Here is a 19,812-nt window from a genome sequence, read left to right on the forward strand (position 1 = left end):
CGTTTGTTTATAACTTTCCAGAACGTTCCCTGTTAGCTGGGTTTGTCCCCAAACTAGGCTGAGCACACACACACACACACACACACACACACACACACACAGAGTAGTCAGACTGCATTATGTCACGGTGAAGGAAGTGGCAACTATGCAGGACAAGTTGAGTGCCTTTTTCCTTCAACCACGGGTGGATTTGCTCTGAACACACACACACACAAACACACACACACATTTTTTTAAAAACATACCTGCATATTTTTTTGCATAGCTGCAGATTTTGCATAGAAAAGGAGTTCCCATTCTGATAAAGAAGCACTTTGTTTTTTTATGAAAGTAGTTGTTTTTCTATTTTCTGCATTATTTATGTGTATTTATTTCTCTATGAAGTGTGCAGAAGTGTGATGTTTCCGTGTGGATATGCCTCTGGGTTCACACACACACTTCCGACAGAGCTATTTTTGTGTAATTTACAGTATTACGGAAGTGTGTGTTTGTGATATTTGTGTAAAACTGAGGTATACCTGCACTGTCAGTGGTCGTCCAATCATAACCCTCCATCGGTCACATTCGCAGACATTCGACCAATCGAATCGCTTCGCCGACCAATCATGTCATTTCACGCTGGCAGGCATGTGTTGACAATGATAATTCTGATATACCTCAAATACTTGTAATGTAAAGGTAATCTGATGAAACAGTAACGATGATAGTAGAAGATAATACTGCTAAATAATAGTTTTGGAAATATTGTGACTTGAAGCTTTTTACTGTTCTGTACTTGTCTTGTTGAGTTGAGTAATTTTCCTCTTCATTTTGGCATGCTCACTCAAAATCAACCTTTTTTTTAAAGTGGAGGTCAGCGATTACTGAACATTTGAGTGGCATCAGAGCGACTAGAAGACATGTCGGTGTCACGGGATGAAGCTTTAGCTCACGGGAGTCAAGATTGCCTGAAATTACCCAAAGCTTGTGTAGTTGTTAGTTCCTTTTTTAATTATGAGAAACACCAAAATGAGCTTTAGAGACCGAAGTTATATCATGCTGACAAATTGCTGTATACTTTTATTTATTTATTTATTTAAAAGTTCTATTTATTTTTCTCTCTCTTAATTTCATTTATTGACCCATGTTTCTGTCCATAGGAAAATGCATTTCAGTTGAATTATTAGTGTTTGTTGTGCGTGTTCAAGTGATCCTGATATTTAAAAAAGAAAAAAAAGGAGAAAAAAAAAGATAATGAAAACCAGCTCTTCTGTCGTTAGGGAAACGCTGGTGATTCTTTTATGCATGGATATTAATCTAACTGTTCAGAGACAAGACGACTCGTACGTCACGGTCAGGGCGAGGCGGGAGGAGCCGGGATTTGCCCAGTCGGGTCTGATGAAATGATCAACCAATCATTTATTTATTTCATTAACACTTTGTCTTTCTGCTTTGATTGACAATATTGTGCTGTCCCACCTCTATAAATGAAATTTCAATGAAGTTAAATCAAGGTTTTGAGGGTCTGATTGTTTCTTTAGGTACAGAATTATTAGGTGAATCTCACTGAGAAATGTCTGGGTCATTTTTTACCCAAAATTACAAGGAAAAATATTTTGCACTAAGAAAATAGTGCCTTTTTATGACCAGTAAGTTTTTTGGGGTTTTTTTTGTTGCATAATTTCTTAATGATTGTAAATGTTATTTTTTTATTCAATAAATACATTAAAATAATTTAAATAAAATTACTAAGTAATTTAAACTTTAACTCGTCGACACCAGAATTATTGATAATTTTCACAAAAACGTAATGGCCTCCAGAATATTTTGTTGTATGAATATCTGAACATGCAATATATCAAAAGAAAGAACCGAGTCTCTTTTAACTCTTTCCCTGCCAGTGTTTTGTTTTTCAAAGTTGCCAGCCACGATTTTCATTTTTTTTTGTCATTTTCTCAAAAATTTAATGGCCTCGAAGAATATTTTGTTGAAAATTTTGAACATGCAATATATCAAAAGAAATAACACGGTCTCTACTTTTAAACAACAACAACAACAAAACTTTTATTCTAGAACAATGCATTTTTTTAACACTTGAATGTGGGTAAGTTTCGTAAATAAATAAAAAAAATCTAAATTTTGAACAAAAGATTACTACAACATGCATAAATAAGCAATACTTTTATCGGCTCCTTTTTTGTCTGTGTTTTGAACCAAAGATTCAGTACTCTTTCAGACGATGCGTAAAAACATGTAAAAAAAAACCCAGTGAAAACATGGAAAGCCGGGAAATTCCGTCAATGGCTGGGAAAGAGTTAATATATATAATATTTTATACAATAATATAATTTCTCCTTTCCTTGTATTTTTTGTTTGAAATATGAGCTGGACATATCTTTATGTGAGATTCCCTCTGTTATCTCTGATTGAACACGTGGTTGATCAACATCTCCCAGTGTGTGGAGATCCCAGACCCTGCGGGCGAATCCTCCTCCTTCCTCTGGTACCAGAGAATCAATCAGAACCATGTGTCTTTGTGATGGTAGAAGACAATCAATTTCCAATAAGGAGAAGAACAAAAGACGAGAAAGAACGCTTGAGAGATAGTCGCTGTAAAGACTCGAGACTGGGGAAGAAACGCTGTGAGCGATGAGTGCAGCTGAGCATTTAAACATCCACAAAGCAGCATATAGATTTTTTTTTAGCCGACTGCCATGGTAACTGTATTTCAGAACAGCTCTGATTTTAGTCATTTTACGAGAGGCTTTTAGACCAAAACAGTTTGACCTTATGTAATCCTTTTCCACGTACTTTAAAGGGTTAATTCACCTCCAAATCGTTTCAAATAGGCTACATATTAATTGGTGAATTAACCCTATTAGACTGCATTCATTGTATGTTGCCAGGTCTACTTAACAAAACTTGCCCAATGGCCAATTAACAATAGCCCAAATATCAAAACTCAAAATATGCCACCCACTCCAACACCTATAGTTTACCGTCACTCTTATGCAACTTGAAAATCACTATATAGCCTGTTATTAATCATAAACATTCTGTTTTCATAAAGGTGCTTACAGGAGCTCAAAGTCTCATTACCATTCACAAAAATTAACATCTAGCACAGTTTTATCATTGGTAGAATATTAACCCACCTCACGAGTTTAAAAGCAAGAAAATCCTTCAGGAAAACCGCAGACTTGGCAACCCTGAAAACTCATTCAGCTAAACATTTCCGTTTGTCTTTGTTGTTTCGTTGAAGAAAGAAGGTCAAACCGGTTTGGACGAGTAACTTTAGGCCTAAATCTGTATACGTGAATGAACTGTTCCTAATAGATAGTTCATTATTCAGATACAAGGTAAACACATTTAAGTGTGAAACAGCGAGTCGTTTTTTAGCCTACCTGTAGTTTGTGGACGAATATGATCCATCTGGACAGACGTTTAACACTGAGAACTGTGCAAAGACCTTCCCAAAACCAGTTTCCTTCTCATTTTACGAAAACTTCCCTCGATTTACACTATCCTCATGTGACTCCGGGTGTTATGATTGAATGCCCGATGAGGAGACACAGCACGCGGATCCCATATCAAATATAATATCACCACGACTCTCCAAACAAGTGCCTATACGCTCAACTCACAAGTACAACCGTGTGTTCTTCTGCCCTGATCGTTGTTCCTGTAAATATAGCAACCGGAGAAACTTCAGTGCAAAGAAACAAACAAGGAGGATGGTTTGACTGAGAGAATAACGGCGGAGTTGCATTTACCGTTGCTCGGCGAAATTCAAATAGCAATTGCGCGGGAGTTTCGCGGGACGTGAGTCAATAAAATACCATGTAAAATACCCACAAGCATTTTTCGCTCAGTATTATGGAAGGCCATTTCCGTAATAATAATAAAATCATAATTTTATTCAAATTATGCTTTGGTAAATCATAATTATGACAAAAAATCGAAATGATGCCACAGTCATATTTATGAGATGAAAAGTTGAAAATATGTGTTATGGAAGGCCATTTCCGCCACATAGGCTAGTAAAAAAAAACATGACAATTTTTTTTAACACGTCATAGTCATATGAGATGAAAAGTTGAAATTATGTGTTATGGAAGACCATTTCCGCCACATAGGCTAATAAAAAAAAATCTGGTAGATCGTAATCATGCCATACTAAGTCATTTGAGGTGAAAAGTCAAAATTATGACATTATGCATTTTTATATCATAAATAGGCCTATATGATATGTCATAATGTCGAATTTTCCCACTTGCAGTTGGACTTCCAACTCGGAAACCGAAAGAATGAATAGGCCCATATCTCACATCCAAATGTGAATGTATGTGCTGAATCAGTTTCATGTTAGAGATTTAGTCAAAAATAATTTCCAATATCACAAAGCTGGATATCTTAAACATCGCTTATCACAGTCGTTTCGTTTCCCAGTCTTGATCTCAGTGGTTATGAAGGCCTGACAGTTCATGTGTTGAGTCCTTTAAAGTTGGCTAAACCTGAGTGATAACTGTTACAGAACATCAATGAACTAAAAAGACCAGTATGGGTAAATACAATTGTGTGTTTTGAATAATTAAGTCAATAAAAAATTGGGGGAAAATCACTGTTTCATCTTTTGAGTGAATCAACAGAAACACCGTAGCGTACACTGACATCTAGCGGTGGAAGCAAAGCAATGCACAACTCTGCCCTCTGCTGGACTGGAGAAGAATCAGTATGGAATGTTTTAATACAAAATAACAAAAATATTTTTACTTTTTTATGGGAAAAGGCACATTTGTACCACAATGGAAAATTAAGCCAGTGTTTCTTAAAATAATTCACCTTTAATTAAATTAATGTTTATTTAATGACTCAAAAACACGCAAACAGACAAGAAACAGCCAAGACAGTGAACAGGGTACAACATGCTTTTATGAATAAAAGACTCTCTCTTTTTTTTTTTTACAAGACAAACAGTATAAAACAAACATATGCATAGAAAATAACAGATAAACACTTGAAACAACATTCATACACATTATAATAGACAAGACCAGGCTGCTGTGAGATTGGATGAAAAACAATTATAGAGTTGAAAACTGTATTTTCTGACGACTCTCATTCATTATGTGCGCTGAAAACCTCCTGCATGATTTAGCAAAGGTTAAACGCATGAAGTGACATGCATGAAACATAGGACTGAGCTCAGTAACTTTATTAATGCCACTGAAAGTCCACAAACATATTGAACAGAAATCATGTCTCATTGCAAAAGTAAGCAAAAGACAAGAATATATTGCTTTACATTAAGAAACTTTGCAAGATTACAAAAAAAACAACAACATATATATCATGTCAAACATGTCATACCTGAAATATTTTCAAACTCAAAGTCTGAATGCTAGGAAACCTCTCACTAGAATATGGCTCATATTCAGATAATTGAGTCAAACAAAGTTTTCATCCAATCTTACAGCGAGCAATAGAGACATCAGATGAATTTGACACGAGTACAGGGGTGCGTTTGGCAAGTTTAGAGCTCGAAACGGCATCAAATGTAAAGAAAAGAAATCCAAGGCATGCAGAGAAACTCTCCGAAGAATAGCATTCCTGATCCTAATTAATACAAGTAGAAATATCAACCATTGTTGAGTTTCACACAACTTTTACTACAATGGAATCTTATTTAACTCTCAAAAAAATAAAATAAAAATGCATCCCACAGCACTAAAACTAGTTTTGTTTCTATCTTAGATAAACCTGAACTGCCACATCGAGAGTTAGAAAAACCATTCGACAATGACACTTTCTGCCATGACTAACAGTCATATTTGTGCATAAATGATTCGAGAGCATATGGCAGAAGAAGAGCTTCAAAACCTGAGAATCGTGGATGGAGATTCTCGATGGTTTGGCTGTTCGCCACTGGATGGCAGTAAAGTTACACGGAGAGTTCACCTCAACGTTTTCCCTGTTTCTCAGCAGGGTTTATTCGTTCAGAGCAAATAAAACACGACTGTACAGTAGATCACCCTCTCTTAAGCACGTTTTAAAGACGTTTTTAAATTCAAGAGTGGAAAATTATTCAAGATCGGTGTTAAAGTCCCCCTGTAGTCAATCATTTCATCCCTTAAAACTCATCTTTGATCAACAATATGACATATTTAAACATCTTTGCCTTAATATATCTTGAATGTAACTCGACACCCTTGCCTCATTTAGTATGCGCGGTTCTATGAATATGCAAATGAGCCCCGCCTCCACTCACTCCCTCAGCTCAGAGATCCACTGGTTGACGATCACACGTTGATCTGATTGGTTACAAGGTCGTTTGTGACGTCAGAAACACCAGCGATTTCAAACCGTGTTTTTGAGACTGTCTTTGGTTCACTGCAGTTTTAAGCAGAAAATACTCAGCAATGCTGTCGACTTATGAACATAGCATATTAAAAACACCACATAGACACATAAACAACAACCACAGGGGGACTTACACTAACCTCCATTCCAGTGTATCTCATTAACTAGCGTAATATAGGTAATATAATCATCAGTAGTACTCAAGCTTAATTTATATGAGTGTAATATGAATTCTTTAGAGGTTAACGCTGAAATAAAATAACATAGGCTACATCAGATGTTTTAGCTATTAAAAGGAGTGTTTTTCACTGTAAATTGGAGTCAGTTTATTGTAAATGAGGATTATCTGCAAGAAAGCACAAGCGATGAGCGTTTGTGTGCATCAGAATCAATAGGAGCCGATGGAGGAGAGACTGACGAGGGGCCCGGGGACCCGGAGACCTACTTTCTGCTTCAACACCCGGACATCAAATCACAAAGCAGATCGAGCTTATGAGACAGCAGTTTTTATTGTACATGCCATCTCTGATATGAAGAAAACATGACCTTGGTGTGCTTCAGGAATCATATGCATGAGAGTGGCTGTGTTCAGAATAACACACATGCTATTTCTGCACTATATAACATGTTTTCCATATATGCAAATAACCCGGCATTTACTAAAATGTACATCCCACAATGCAATGCACTGACAATGTAGCACAATTTAAAACATTGCACACTGCATATAAATTTTCACATACTGTTTAAAAAATAAAAAAATAGTAAGCATTATGCAGGGCAGTATTTTAGTATTTCATTCTGAACACAGTCAGTGCAACCAGATTAGTGGAAATTCAACCTCTCGAAACCATAAAACAGCATCTCTATGAATATTGTGCATGATATTTGGCAGATGCTGATGCTTGTAATGTTGCTCTGAGCGGAGAGAGAGCGAGAGAGAGAGAGAGAGCGAGAGAGAGAGAGAGAGAGAGAGAGAGAGAGAGAGAGAGAGAGAGAGAGAGAGAGAGAGAGAGAGAGAGAGAGAGAGAGAGAGAGAGAGAGAGAGAGAGACACTCGCTCAATAGAGGGCGCTGTGCTCAATCTACAGAGGTGAACACGTGATGCTGAAGGAGAGCAAATAAAAGACTGGCACATTTCATACATGATCACACAATCAGAGATTCAGTGTCTTGTGTAAATGCACAATGCTTATTGTATCGGAGGGTTGAGCATCATTCGGAGACCAATTGACATGCCTTTCAAAACCAAATTCAATTCCTGAACAGTATAGGATGCAAAATTGCAATGTAGAATTTGAATGAAGAGCAAAAAATAAAATAAATAAACATCACATATACATACACTTTTCGTTTCTTGAAATAAAATAACCGTTAACTGAAATAAAATATATAAAAAAGTAAAATAATTTTATTTCAGCTAGTTGCCAAAGGCAAAATTTCTTTTTTTTTTTGTTTGGTTTAAGTTGAAGTAGCTACTAAAATAATAAATTAAATAGTATAGTCAAAAATTATATAAACACATAAAAATACACTAATAAAAATTACAAAACAGAAAAAAACTATAATAGTAGCTAGCCTATATCAATGATACTAAAATAACACTTAATTGGCAAATACAAAACACGACATTTCCCAGAATGCTCTGGTTTACGAATTAAATACATTTCAGAATATGAAACTTTTAGTTAGGAATATAATTAGTCAAAAGTTTAATTGAAAAGCAATTAAAGTTTCAACTATGTCATTCCAATTAAACATTGTGTGGTCAATGTCAATTCTTAAATTCTGAATTTTGCTCAACCCTTTAGTAGGCTATCATCAGACATTTTTGCAAACAAAATGGATTAAAAGTTCGGAAAAGGGAGCAAATATGTTGAGTACGCTTTAAAAATCCTTACAAATAATCCAGACCAGCTTTGAACAGTGTCTTTTCAGCACAGAAGAGCGTCGCACTGAATCCAGTTCATCATGAACGATTGAGGAGATTAGATGTCGAAAGGAAGGGTTTGGGAAAGAGGGAGCCGGGCGTTCAAGGGTTAAATCAATCCCGGCTGAGCCTCCGATCCTTCGCTCTACATTATCATTATCACCACACCTAAACACTGTGACTGACTGCACGGCTAGCGGCTAACGCTAACAGAAAGAGCTAACTAAACAAACAGTTCAACCGATCAACAACATCGAATCACAGGCCACATGGACAACATCTACTGTATCACACGACCACAACTCGTACCTACTGACTGTGGATGATGTCGGTGAGGTCTGAGAACAATGAAACGAGTCAAACCAAACAGATAAGGGTCACAAAACCTGATATGTTTACTTCACTAATCATCAGACTCTCATTTGTCCCAGTTTTCAAACATGAAATACAGGCAAACCAGCTGGACGTCACACTGAAACAGGGCTCAACTGATGTCAGCATAACTAATTAGATAATATCATATTGTTTAATCGTCACAAGATGAGATTAACCACTTAATGTCATCAAAGATTACACTAATTATTAAAGTGTGATCGCTCTGTCTTCTAAGGTAACAATTGAAATATGAGATGATTTGAAATGCTCTATAGTGTTAGTGGTAACACACGCACACACACAATCTCACTCTCTCTCACACACACCAAACACTCATACTCACACACACACATGCACTCTTGCACACACTCACACAAACACTCATACTCACACACGCATGCACTCTTGTATGCACGCAGGCACAATCACACACACATTCAACCACAATCTCTCTCTCTCTCTCACACACACACACACACTCTCTCACTCAAGATATTTTTTACCAGCCACGAAACAGATTAATCCTTATTAAAGTTGCAAAAGTTATTCAGTCAAGAGTAATGAGTGATTGTTGTTTGTTTTTTGTTGTTTTATTAACATTAAAAACAAAGACAGCTGCAGGAATATGAGGCTACTGTCACTTTAAGAGCGAATGCATGGATCCAATATACTGATACACATGCATTTTTACGTTAAGATATAACTGTTATGTTTACAATGATATTTGCCAAGACAGGCATTTTGACAATTTTGTTTGAATATGCTTCGGATGTTTGCACAGAAAACTTAATTTGAGTTCCCTTACGCTTCTTCTTGTGCTTGAATATTTAAATCGGCAAGGCTTAAACTTTCATGTTGCCACAATTTTGCATTGTTAGAATTTATAAAAATGTTACCGGCCGACAGCGTTTCATACACTCGCCAACAGTGATTTGTACTCGCATTTGAGGCTTGGCGAGTGTTCGAATTACACCAAAACAAGGCATCATGAAAGCAGAATCATTTTCTCATTAGGAGCCTACCAAGTGCACTAGATTGTTGACCAGAGCGTAGTGTGTGTCTTCAGTTAGCAAAGCATGACTAGCTTTGCAACATGACTCTCAGTCTATTATGTAAGTCAAACTCAATAGAGCATCAACGATTCATGTCTTTCCCCAAAGCCTTTGCCCTTCATTACAGCTGAAGACGACAGGGCAATAATGCACAATGAATATAATCCATGATTGATAATAAGAACTGTATTAACATTTACTAATCTTGTTAGGATGACAACATCATGTGAAAATTATTTCTCCAAAGTTTAGATTATTGGAGTACGTTTGATTCAACACATTTCACGCGCAATTTCTGAGTTGTTTCAAAGTAAATCCAGCAGGTTTGACTGTATTTGTCATATCACACACACACACTCCGGGTGAGTCTAAGTTTCAACATTCTTTGTTTATGGCTCTTGTAGCATATTGGTTAACTTATCTGTTTTCAACACCAGCTGCCGGTCCGAGGATTCGTTTAAAAGACCTCAATAAACCTGCGTTTCTGCAGTGCTGACAACAGATTCTGTTAAAGTTTCGGTTGACGTATATTTTTCTTTCAAAACACTAAAGAAAAGAAACAATTCAAAGTACATTTGAAACGAATGCTTGAAATATAATACGCTCTACAGTCACAGACACATGGACTAGATGGGCGACGTGTACATCCGTGGTCACCAGCCAGGGACCCTCCCTCATTGAGACCCAGTCGGGGGGGTGACATCATATGGGGAAAGGAAATGACATCATCATATGGGGGGTGTTGGACTGGGCAGGAGAAGCAGAGACTTTCACACACCGGCCGAAACAAACCGTCAGGATGAGAGAAAAGCACGCATGTGTGCTGAATCATCATTGTGCATTATGGCAAACGTTCAGTGCAAGCGAATCTAAATCCTGAAGAGATGCATCTAACATTATACACTATATGCCATATTATTATTATTATGTGCAATTTCACTGTATAGCAATTAGTGGCGAATGCGATGAAAATGAACTCACAGTGATGATGCATAAACGATAAATGTGCATTAATGAATCACTTATTACTTTAGGTAACACTATTTTACGGTGTCCTTGTTACATATGTTACATGTGCTTACCGTAGTAATAACAGTAAATTATGCATAATTACATGCAAGTAACCCACTACCAAACCCTATAGTAATACATGTAGTTGCTTAATATTACTCAGTGCTTAAATACATAATTACACTGTAACAATGACACCGTAAAATAAAGTGTAACCGTAGTTTATTACTTAAGGATTAAAGTGAGTCGATAAAATAAAAAGTTTGCACATACAAGGTCCCATTAGTTAAAGCATTTGTTACAGTATTTATTCATCTTCAAATGCTTTAGAAGTACTGTGTGTTTGAACTTTATTGTAAAAGGAATAAAATATGCACTTGCAATATTATGCAATATTTGAATATGAATCAAAGTGCGGGCGATCTATTGCGGTCGCACTTTACAATAAGGTCCCATTAGTTAATGCATTTGTTACCGTATTTATTCCTCTTCATCTTCAAATGCTTTAGAAATACAGTGTGTTTGAACCTTACTGTAAAGGGAATAAAATATGCACTTGCAATATTAGAATATGAATCAAAGTGCGGTCGATCTATTGCTGTAAACCTCTTATAAACATATGGCTTTAGTGTGCGCGTGCGTGTTTTTCTCTGTGCATGACGGCTAGCGGACTCGACACCCAGGCGCCTGCCCCCATGAAGGCCAGTGGGTCGTCGGCGTGTGCGTGAACCGAGGCTGAGAGAGGGGGATTGTGGGTAATCAGCAACCCTGACCTCATCTGACCCGGTTTAGGCACGTCAAACTGCAGTCCGAAGCGAAGGCTTGGCTTCATAAACCCCGCCGTGCTTCTGGCTGACAGCGATCGGGCCGGTGTGTTTGACCCAACTCACACACAGTTGCTCATCGCAGAACGCCGGTCACGGTTCCTGTCATGGTGTTTGTTTGCTGTTCGGTGCAAATCAAACACACCATTACAATTTGCGAAATCAATCGATTCACGTCTAATTTAGTGCGGGTTGTTTTCTCCGCTCAGCTGTGGCTTTGTGGAAGTGGGCGTTGTATTAGAGGAGCGCATTATGGAAATTGCCTCGGCTGCATTTGTCTCTAAATTACTATGCTAATTAGCAACTCTAAAGAGCACATTTACTTGCCATTAGTTTTTATAAACTCACTGGAAGCTCAGCAGCTTTAAGAAGACAGATCTGAGCCGGGAAACAGGTGAAAGGAAACCTATTAAAGTCTTAAAATGCAGTTAATAAATGCAAATCTGAGTATTCCCAATTGCAATTTGCTCCTAAAAGTGCAAAAAGTCTATATTTTTAACCATCAGCTGGAATAGAAATAGTGAGAACAGGGTCGTCACATCAAGATCTGGCTTGTGTGTATAGCGTTAATATTGTTAACTAAAACTATTTAAAAAATAGTACATTAATACAAATAAAACATTTCTGATTTTTGTTTAAAGTAGAAGTACTAACATTAATAAAAGTGAAAATAAGTAAACTAAAACTTAAATAAAAATACTAAAAATAAGACATTATATAACTGAAAAAAATATAAAAGTGTAATTGACATTAAATTATATATATTATTAAATATATTGAATATACTAATATATACTAAATACACTAAAAAACCTAAAATGAAAACAGAAAATATAAAAAAAATACTGATTTTTAAAAAAAATAATCATTTAATTTACTGATATATACTTAATACACTGAAAAAATATATATATGAAAAAAATGCAATTAAAAAAATAAAACCAAACAAACAAAAACACAACAAACTTATGAAAACTTTAACTAAAATGATATATATATTTTCATTTGGTTTTTATTTAGTTTTTAGATGAGTTATTACTTCATTTTAATTGTATTCATTTTAAGTAGGCTTCTTTAAATAGTTTTAGTTAATAAAATATCGTAGAATAGTAATACCACATAGCCGGCGTGTGTGTGTGTGTTTCTGCGCATCAGCACTGTGTGTGTGAGTGTTGGGCGTCTAAGCTTCCCCCATTGGGCCCCTGGCTGCGTGGTTTCATATCATCTTCATGTTGAACTTGCGCGTGGCTCCGGCTCCCGCGGTGGTGGCCGGCCCTTCGGTCTTCCTGAACGAATACTCCACGGTGAAGTTATTTTTGCGTTGTCCGCGTCCCCGACTCCACACGAACAGCAGGAGGAAGCAGAAGAGCACGACGCCCAGGAACGTGATGCACCCCATGGCCGTGGACACGAGGATGGTGGTCAAGTCCAGCGTGAACTTCAGGAAAACACGCGTGCTGTTGAGCCCGGTGTCGTTGAAATCCGCCGCGTACAGCGAACGATTGGAGACGAACGCCGAATCCGCCGGTTGGCTTTTGACGGTTAGCGTCGCGAAGTATGTGTCGTTTCCGCCGGCGTTGCTAGCAATGCAGATATACGTACCACTGTCCGTCACTTGTGCGTAGCGAATCTCAAGCGTCCCGCCCGGGAGAACCGTAATCCTCCCGTTTGACTTCGGAGTGATTCGTCTTCGCTGAGGCGAGATCCATATAATCGCCGGAACCGGTTCGCCTTCGGCACGGCACTGAAACGAAACCGGTTGGCCTTCGTTTGCCGTGACCTGTTGCAACTTACGGTTTCGAATCTTCGGCTTCTGACAGGTGAAGTAATCGAATAACGCCGAATCCGTGAAGGTGCTCAACATGAACCCCTGGACTTCTGGAGGTCCGGCGCACACCGGCATCTTCCCGTCGAAGTTCAGGGTTCGTCGGCGCTGAAGGATCCACAGCAAGCGGCAGTCGCAGGACAGCGGGTTCCCGTCCACTCGGAGCGTCTCGAGACTGTTCACCGAGTGGAACGAACTCTCCTCCAGAGTCACCAGCTCGTTGTTGGACAGATTCAGGACTCGGATTTGCCGTAAGCCTCCTAAAGCGTGCGGCTCGACGGTCAGCAGGTTTGTGCTGATCATGTGCAGTTCCTTCAGCCTGGAAAACAAGGACAGAGTTATTATTACGACTGCAGTTAAAGGGGTTTTATTGAGCAAAACGTGGAATGATGCACTCGGATGGAGACGGGCCATGTTTAGGAAATGTACAGAATTGTGACTAAAGGAATAGAAGTCTTTTCAGGTAGAATAACCCTCTAGATATAGTTTTTCCAAAAAATATGTGCTAGCCTGAAAAATGTAAAAAAAATTATAATATATAATATATTAAAGCTGCAGACCGCAGTTTTTCCTCTCTGTCGCCATCTCTGTTCGAAATCTGCAATTGCAGTTATTCGCGGATTTATTAACTTTACGTGAGTTGTGCCTCGGCTCGGCACAGCGCGGATGAACACAGTGTTTGAGGAGAGTGTGTGTGTGTCAGTCGCCGCCGGTGTGGATACTGCCATTCACAATCACAGATTATTCTTTTTGGAAGTATGACCAACATAATAATTTTCACCCTAAAATGTCTGAACAAGTAACATCCACTTTCCTTCTGACCAACTAAGGAAAAAACATAATTGCAGTAGGCCTAAATCACTTTGAATAAAAGCGTCTTCTAAATGTATAAATATACAGCAAATACAGTTTGTTATATGTAGTGCTAATTTGACACATTATATTTATGACAGTTTCAGAGTCTTTCCTCGTTTCAGCAGATTAGCTGTGCATGTTTAGGGAACCGATTCGACGTAAAATACACTTATATAGTTGTAAGTTAATGGTCACACACATGGTTTGAAATGAACACTCGCCAAATGAGTGTAAAAATCGACAGTGGCGGAAACCCTGTTAAATCACGAGTCAATTTGTTGTGTTACTTATTATATTTAATCGCTTTTCTGGGGAAGTTCGTGTAGACAAATCTGTGCAGATTTAGCGCAAATACTCGTGATCCTCTTGATATATTAAATACAGCGCATTGCAGAATCTGCTCATTTCTGGCTTACTTGAACACACACACACACACGTCACCACACAACAAATAACAGCGCGCTAGTTCACTTGGATTGAAGCAATAGCGAATATTAAAAAGTATTTGGTGAACAGAAAAGACATTGTTATTTTCCAACATCCGACATGTTCTGTGTGCTGTACTGATCTGTCCCCATAAAACACATTTATGGTGATGAGGATGAAAGAGGAAGAGAGGAGACGCTGGATGACCGGATTTTGTATAAATAAGAAATTAATGTATGAAATCCAAATTTTATATCTACAGGTGAAACTCTAAAAATTAGAATATCGTGCAAAAGTTCAAATTAAAAGGAGAAACTAATATATTATATAGACTCATTACATGCAAAGTGAGATATTTCAAGCCTTTATTTGTTATAATTGTGATGATTATGGCTTACAGATATGAATCCCCCAAATTCAAGAATATTGTGAAAAGGTTTTCATAAGCTGTACGCCATAATCACCCAAATTATAACAAATAAAGGCTTGAAATATCTCACTTTGCATGTAACGAGTCTATATAATATATTAGTTTCACCTTTTAAGTTGAATTACTGAAATTAATGAACTTTTGCACCATATTCAAATTTTTTGAGTTTCACCTGTATATATATATATAGTTAATCTGGTTTATTTTTTCTTCTTTTTTTTTGGCTAGTAGAAATGTTAAATGGCCGGTAACTTAAAAATGTACTAGCCAAATTGGGCGGTGAGTGAAAAAGTGAATTTCAAACCCTGATGACGTGACATGTAAAACGAGATAATATTTCCACACGCCTGATGAGGTCTCTGAAGGCCCAGGACTCGAGCACGGAGATGGGGTTGTAGGACAGGTTCAGAGACGTCAGGTAGGCCAGGTTTCGGAAGGACGCTGACGGGACGGAGGTGATGTTGGTGTTGGTGATGAAGAGCCAGGAGAGATTGAGACCCTGGAAGCTCAGCGGAGAGATGTACTCCAGGTAGGGCCAGTTGTCGATCTCCAGTCCTCTCAGTGCGGAAAGCTTGCGGAAGTTCTGGTCCTCGAGAGCGGAGATGCTGAGGTGGCGCAGGCGGAGGGTCACCAGGTTTCGCAGATACGACAGAGTCTGGCCCGATATGGACGTCAGGTTGCACCTCTCGATGGTCAGATCTTCCAGGCCTATCAGTCCTGAGAAAGCCTTGTGAGAGATGTAGACCAGGTCATTGTCCCCCACCTGGAAAACCAGGACAGAATTGTTATTACCACTGCAATCAGATTGTTTTACTGAAGCACAGCAGAAGCACAGAGACTGTGTTCAAAGTCAAAGTCATTAAAGGAATGGCCTGAGAAGTAGACTGAAAAACAGTGATATTTGAGAGAGCCAATGCTTGTGTTTTTCTCCAGAACGCATGCACAATATTTGTATTAGCTTGGAAAATAATTCATTCATTTTTAGTAATTTTGTTGAGAATGCATGCACAACATCTGGATTAGCTTAGAAATAAATAAATATAGGCTATAAATAAGTTTTTAAGTAATTTAGTTGTGAATGCATGTACAACATCTGGATTAGTTTGTAAATAAATAAATAAAGTTTTTTTTAGTAATTTAGTTGTGAATGCATGCCCAACATCCCGATTAGCTATTTATTATTTATAAATAAATAAATCTTTCAATTTCATTTTTATTTTAGTTAAATTTCAGTAATTTTTTTGTAAATATATGCAAAACATCTGGATTAGTTTGGAAATAAATAAATAAATAAATATACGTTTTTGTAGTGAATGCATGCACAACATCTGGATTAGCTTGAAAATAAATAAATAAATAAATATGCTTTCAATTTCATTTTCATTTTAGTGAAATGTTAGTAATTTTTGTAAATACATGCACATGATCTGGATTAGTTTGTAAATAAATAAATACATTTTTAGTAATTTTGTTGTGAATGCATGCACAATATCTGGATTATCTTGAAAATAAATACTTTTTTTTGTTTGTAATTTTGTTGTGAATGCATGCACAACATCTGGATTATCTTGGAAATAAATACATTGTTTTTAGTAATTTAGTTGTGAATGCATGCCCAACAGCCCGATTAGCTATTTATTATTTATAAATAAATAAATAAATCTTTCAATTTAATTTTTATTTTAGTTCAATTTCAGTAATTTTTTGTAAATACATGCACAACATCTGGATTAGTTTGGAAATAAATAAATAAATATATGGGGTTTTGTAGTGAATGCATGCACAACATCTGGATAAGCTTGGAAATAAATAAATAAATATGCTTTCAAATTAATTTTCATTTGAGTTAAATTTTAGTAATTTTTTTGTAAACACATGCACAACATCTGGATTAGTTTGGAAATAAAATAATTAAATACATTTTTAGTAATTTTGTTGTAAATTCATGCACAACATCTCTTGATTAGCGTGGAAATAAATAAATAAATAAAATACATTTTTGTAAATTTGTTGTGAATGCGTGCACAACTGGATTATCCTGGAAATAAACAAATGAACAGACAAACAAATAAAAAATATGCTTTCAATTTAATTTTAATTTTAGTTAAATGTTTAGTATTTTGTAAAAATACATGCACAACATCTGGATTAATTTGGAAATGAATAAATAAACTAATAAATAGATAAATACATTTTTACATTTTTTTGTAAATACTTGCACAACATCTCTGGATTAACATGGGAAAAAAATAAAAATAAACAAATAAGCATTCATTTTTATTTTAATTACATATTTAGTCATTTTGTTGTGAACACATGGACAACATCTGGATTAGCCTGGAAATAAATTATTGAATAAATAATCAACAAAAAATCTATTATTTTCATATATATATATATATAGTTAGTGTATATAAATATTATTTCACTTATTTAGTTTGCATCATGAAAATAAATAAAAATCGAACTGTAAAATAAAAATGAATATCTGATCAATATAATAAAATATAAAAATAAATATGAATAATGAATAATAAAATAATAAATAACTCTACACTACAATACTAATATTTATGTCTTCAATTCATCACATTAATTGTTGTAAAAAAACAAAACTGGAGAACACCAGATCAGGAGCTGCTCGCGCGTACAGGATTATATACGAGTTTAATTAAACCGCAGCCTTTGATTTCATAATCACAATTGTGCAGCTCCATTTATTTATGCTTTTAGTTATAATTTAATCAGTTCCCTGTTTTGGTAAGTCCTGTCCTAGAAATAAAAACAGCTGGCAGCAAAGTGCACAGACTTTCCTTTCAGGGACTTTTAAGTCAAGTCACATTTATTTATACAGCGCTTTTTAAGCAGCTTTACAGAGATAACAGGAAAATAATGCAACAAAGTTTGTTTCTAGAAGAAAATAGCGTCACAGTCCAGCTTAGGTAAGTTCAGTGATGGTTCATTTTTGTTGTAAAAAAGTTATTAATTTAGTTATTTTATATATATAGCCGCTCTGTAGAAAACTGTGATGTCATCGTCCAGCTCAGTTCTCATATAATGGTGTCAATGCAGGAGATCAATAATATTGTTGAATATTAAAGGTGCAGTGTGTAATTTTTTAGCGCATCTAGTGGTGAGTTTGCGCATTGCACCCAACAGAAGTTACGGTGGCCGACAGGAAGTGATGTCGTCGTCTGAGACAGCAGAGAGTAGCCAGTTCAGCAATGAGGTTCTTTACAAAGATAAATTAAGAAATTATGTTTACTTGATTATTCAGTAAAACGATGTTATTGCGAATATTATTGTGACTTGTTCATCATTGTGTCAGTGTTTTATTCGCTGACTTTTGCAGCTTCTTAACATGAAGAACAACATAGTGACGAAACGCGTTTGTCCGCTCAGGGCCACCGTAGAAATATGTGGATGTAAGCGGACCCGCGGTGTGTGTAGAGAGAAACGCCTCATTCTAAGCTAATAAACACATAACGGGTCATTATGTAAGATCTTTATACACCACTGGAAACACAGTTATGTACAGGTGAAACTCAAAAAATGAGAATATGGTGCAAAAGTTCATTTATTTCAGTAATTCAACTTAAAAGGTGAAACTAATATATTATATAGACTCATTACATGCAAAGTGAGATATTTCAAGCCTTTATTTGTTATAATTTTGATGATTATGGCTTACAGCTTATGAAAACCCCAAATTCAAAATTAGAATATTGTGAAAATGTTTTCATATCTGTAACCTCACAATTATAACTAAGGCTTGAAATATCTCACTTTGCACGTAATGAGTCTATATAATATATTAGTTTCACCTTTTAAGTTGAATTACTGAAATAAATGAACTTTTGCACGATATTCGGATTTTTTGAGATTCACCTATATATGATATTGCATTTCTGTCAACAGATCCTCCTAAATATTACACAATGCACCTTTAAATGTTAAATGCCCCCAACTAAGCAAGCCAAAAGCGACAGTATTTTACACACTGACCTCTAAATGTTTGAGACTGCGCAGATCCTGGAAGGTGTAGTCCAGCAGGATGACGATCTTGTTCTCACTCAGGTCCAGTGTGGTGAGGTTAGCGAGTCGTGCGAACGCTCCCATGGGCACGAGCTTCAGCTGGTTTCCCCGGAGTCTCAGCGAGCGCAGGGCCTGAAGGCTAGCGAAGGCGTTGGGCTCCAGCGTCGTGATGAGATTCTCGCTGAGATCCACATCTTCCAGACGCGGATACGGAGCCAGATCTCCCGGCGCGACCCAGCGCAACCGGTTCCGGCTTAAGTCCAGGAGCCTGGTCTCTGTCGGGATGCCCTCGGGAACGCCGGATAAGCGCTTGCGCTGGCAGGACACGGAGCGGAGCTGAGGCGCGCAGTCACAGCGAGGTGGGCAACCCGAGCAGGGGTTAGGGGACGCGAGGGCCAGAATCAGACCCAGACACCACAGCCGGCCCCGGCCCCATGAGGAAGCCATGAGCCTCCCTCCGCGTCACTCTACACACCTGTGGAGGACAACAGAGAGGGCATTACGTCAGCTATTTTTACTGTGCATAATTATACAAGTGCAATTTTTAACATAGATGCTATCGATCTCAAAGCAAATAAAAAAATCCAATAAAATAATTTTTAATGTTATTTGAAAGTCTCTTCTGCTACAGTAAAAATACAGTAAAAATTGTGAAATATTATTACAATGTAAAACAGCTGTTTTCTATGTGAATATATAGTAAAGTGTTAT

General features: G+C 37.0%; 1 protein-coding gene across 1 annotated transcript in view; it reads right to left on the bottom strand.

The window, feature by feature from the left end:
* Window positions 1-12,699: 12,699 nt before the first annotated feature.
* The window catches only part of LOC130076876 (leucine-rich repeat and immunoglobulin-like domain-containing nogo receptor-interacting protein 3), a 70,278-nt gene continuing 63,165 nt past the window's right edge, over window positions 12,700-19,812 (bottom strand). Inside the window, exons 2-4 of the mRNA XM_056242159.1 lie at window positions 19,072-19,576; window positions 15,414-15,829; window positions 12,700-13,674 (exon numbers count right to left, since the gene is read on the bottom strand). Coding sequence (XP_056098134.1) covers window positions 12,747-13,674; window positions 15,414-15,829; window positions 19,072-19,548 — 1,821 coding nt within the window. The 5' untranslated portion in view covers window positions 19,549-19,576 and the 3' untranslated portion in view covers window positions 12,700-12,746. The remainder of the gene's footprint in view (window positions 13,675-15,413; window positions 15,830-19,071; window positions 19,577-19,812) is intronic.

Source organism: Rhinichthys klamathensis, unplaced genomic scaffold (genome assembly GCF_029890125.1).
Source record: "Rhinichthys klamathensis goyatoka isolate OS25496 unplaced genomic scaffold, OSU_Roscu_1.1 h1tg000703l_1, whole genome shotgun sequence".
NCBI lineage: Eukaryota > Metazoa > Chordata > Actinopteri > Cypriniformes > Leuciscidae > Rhinichthys > Rhinichthys klamathensis.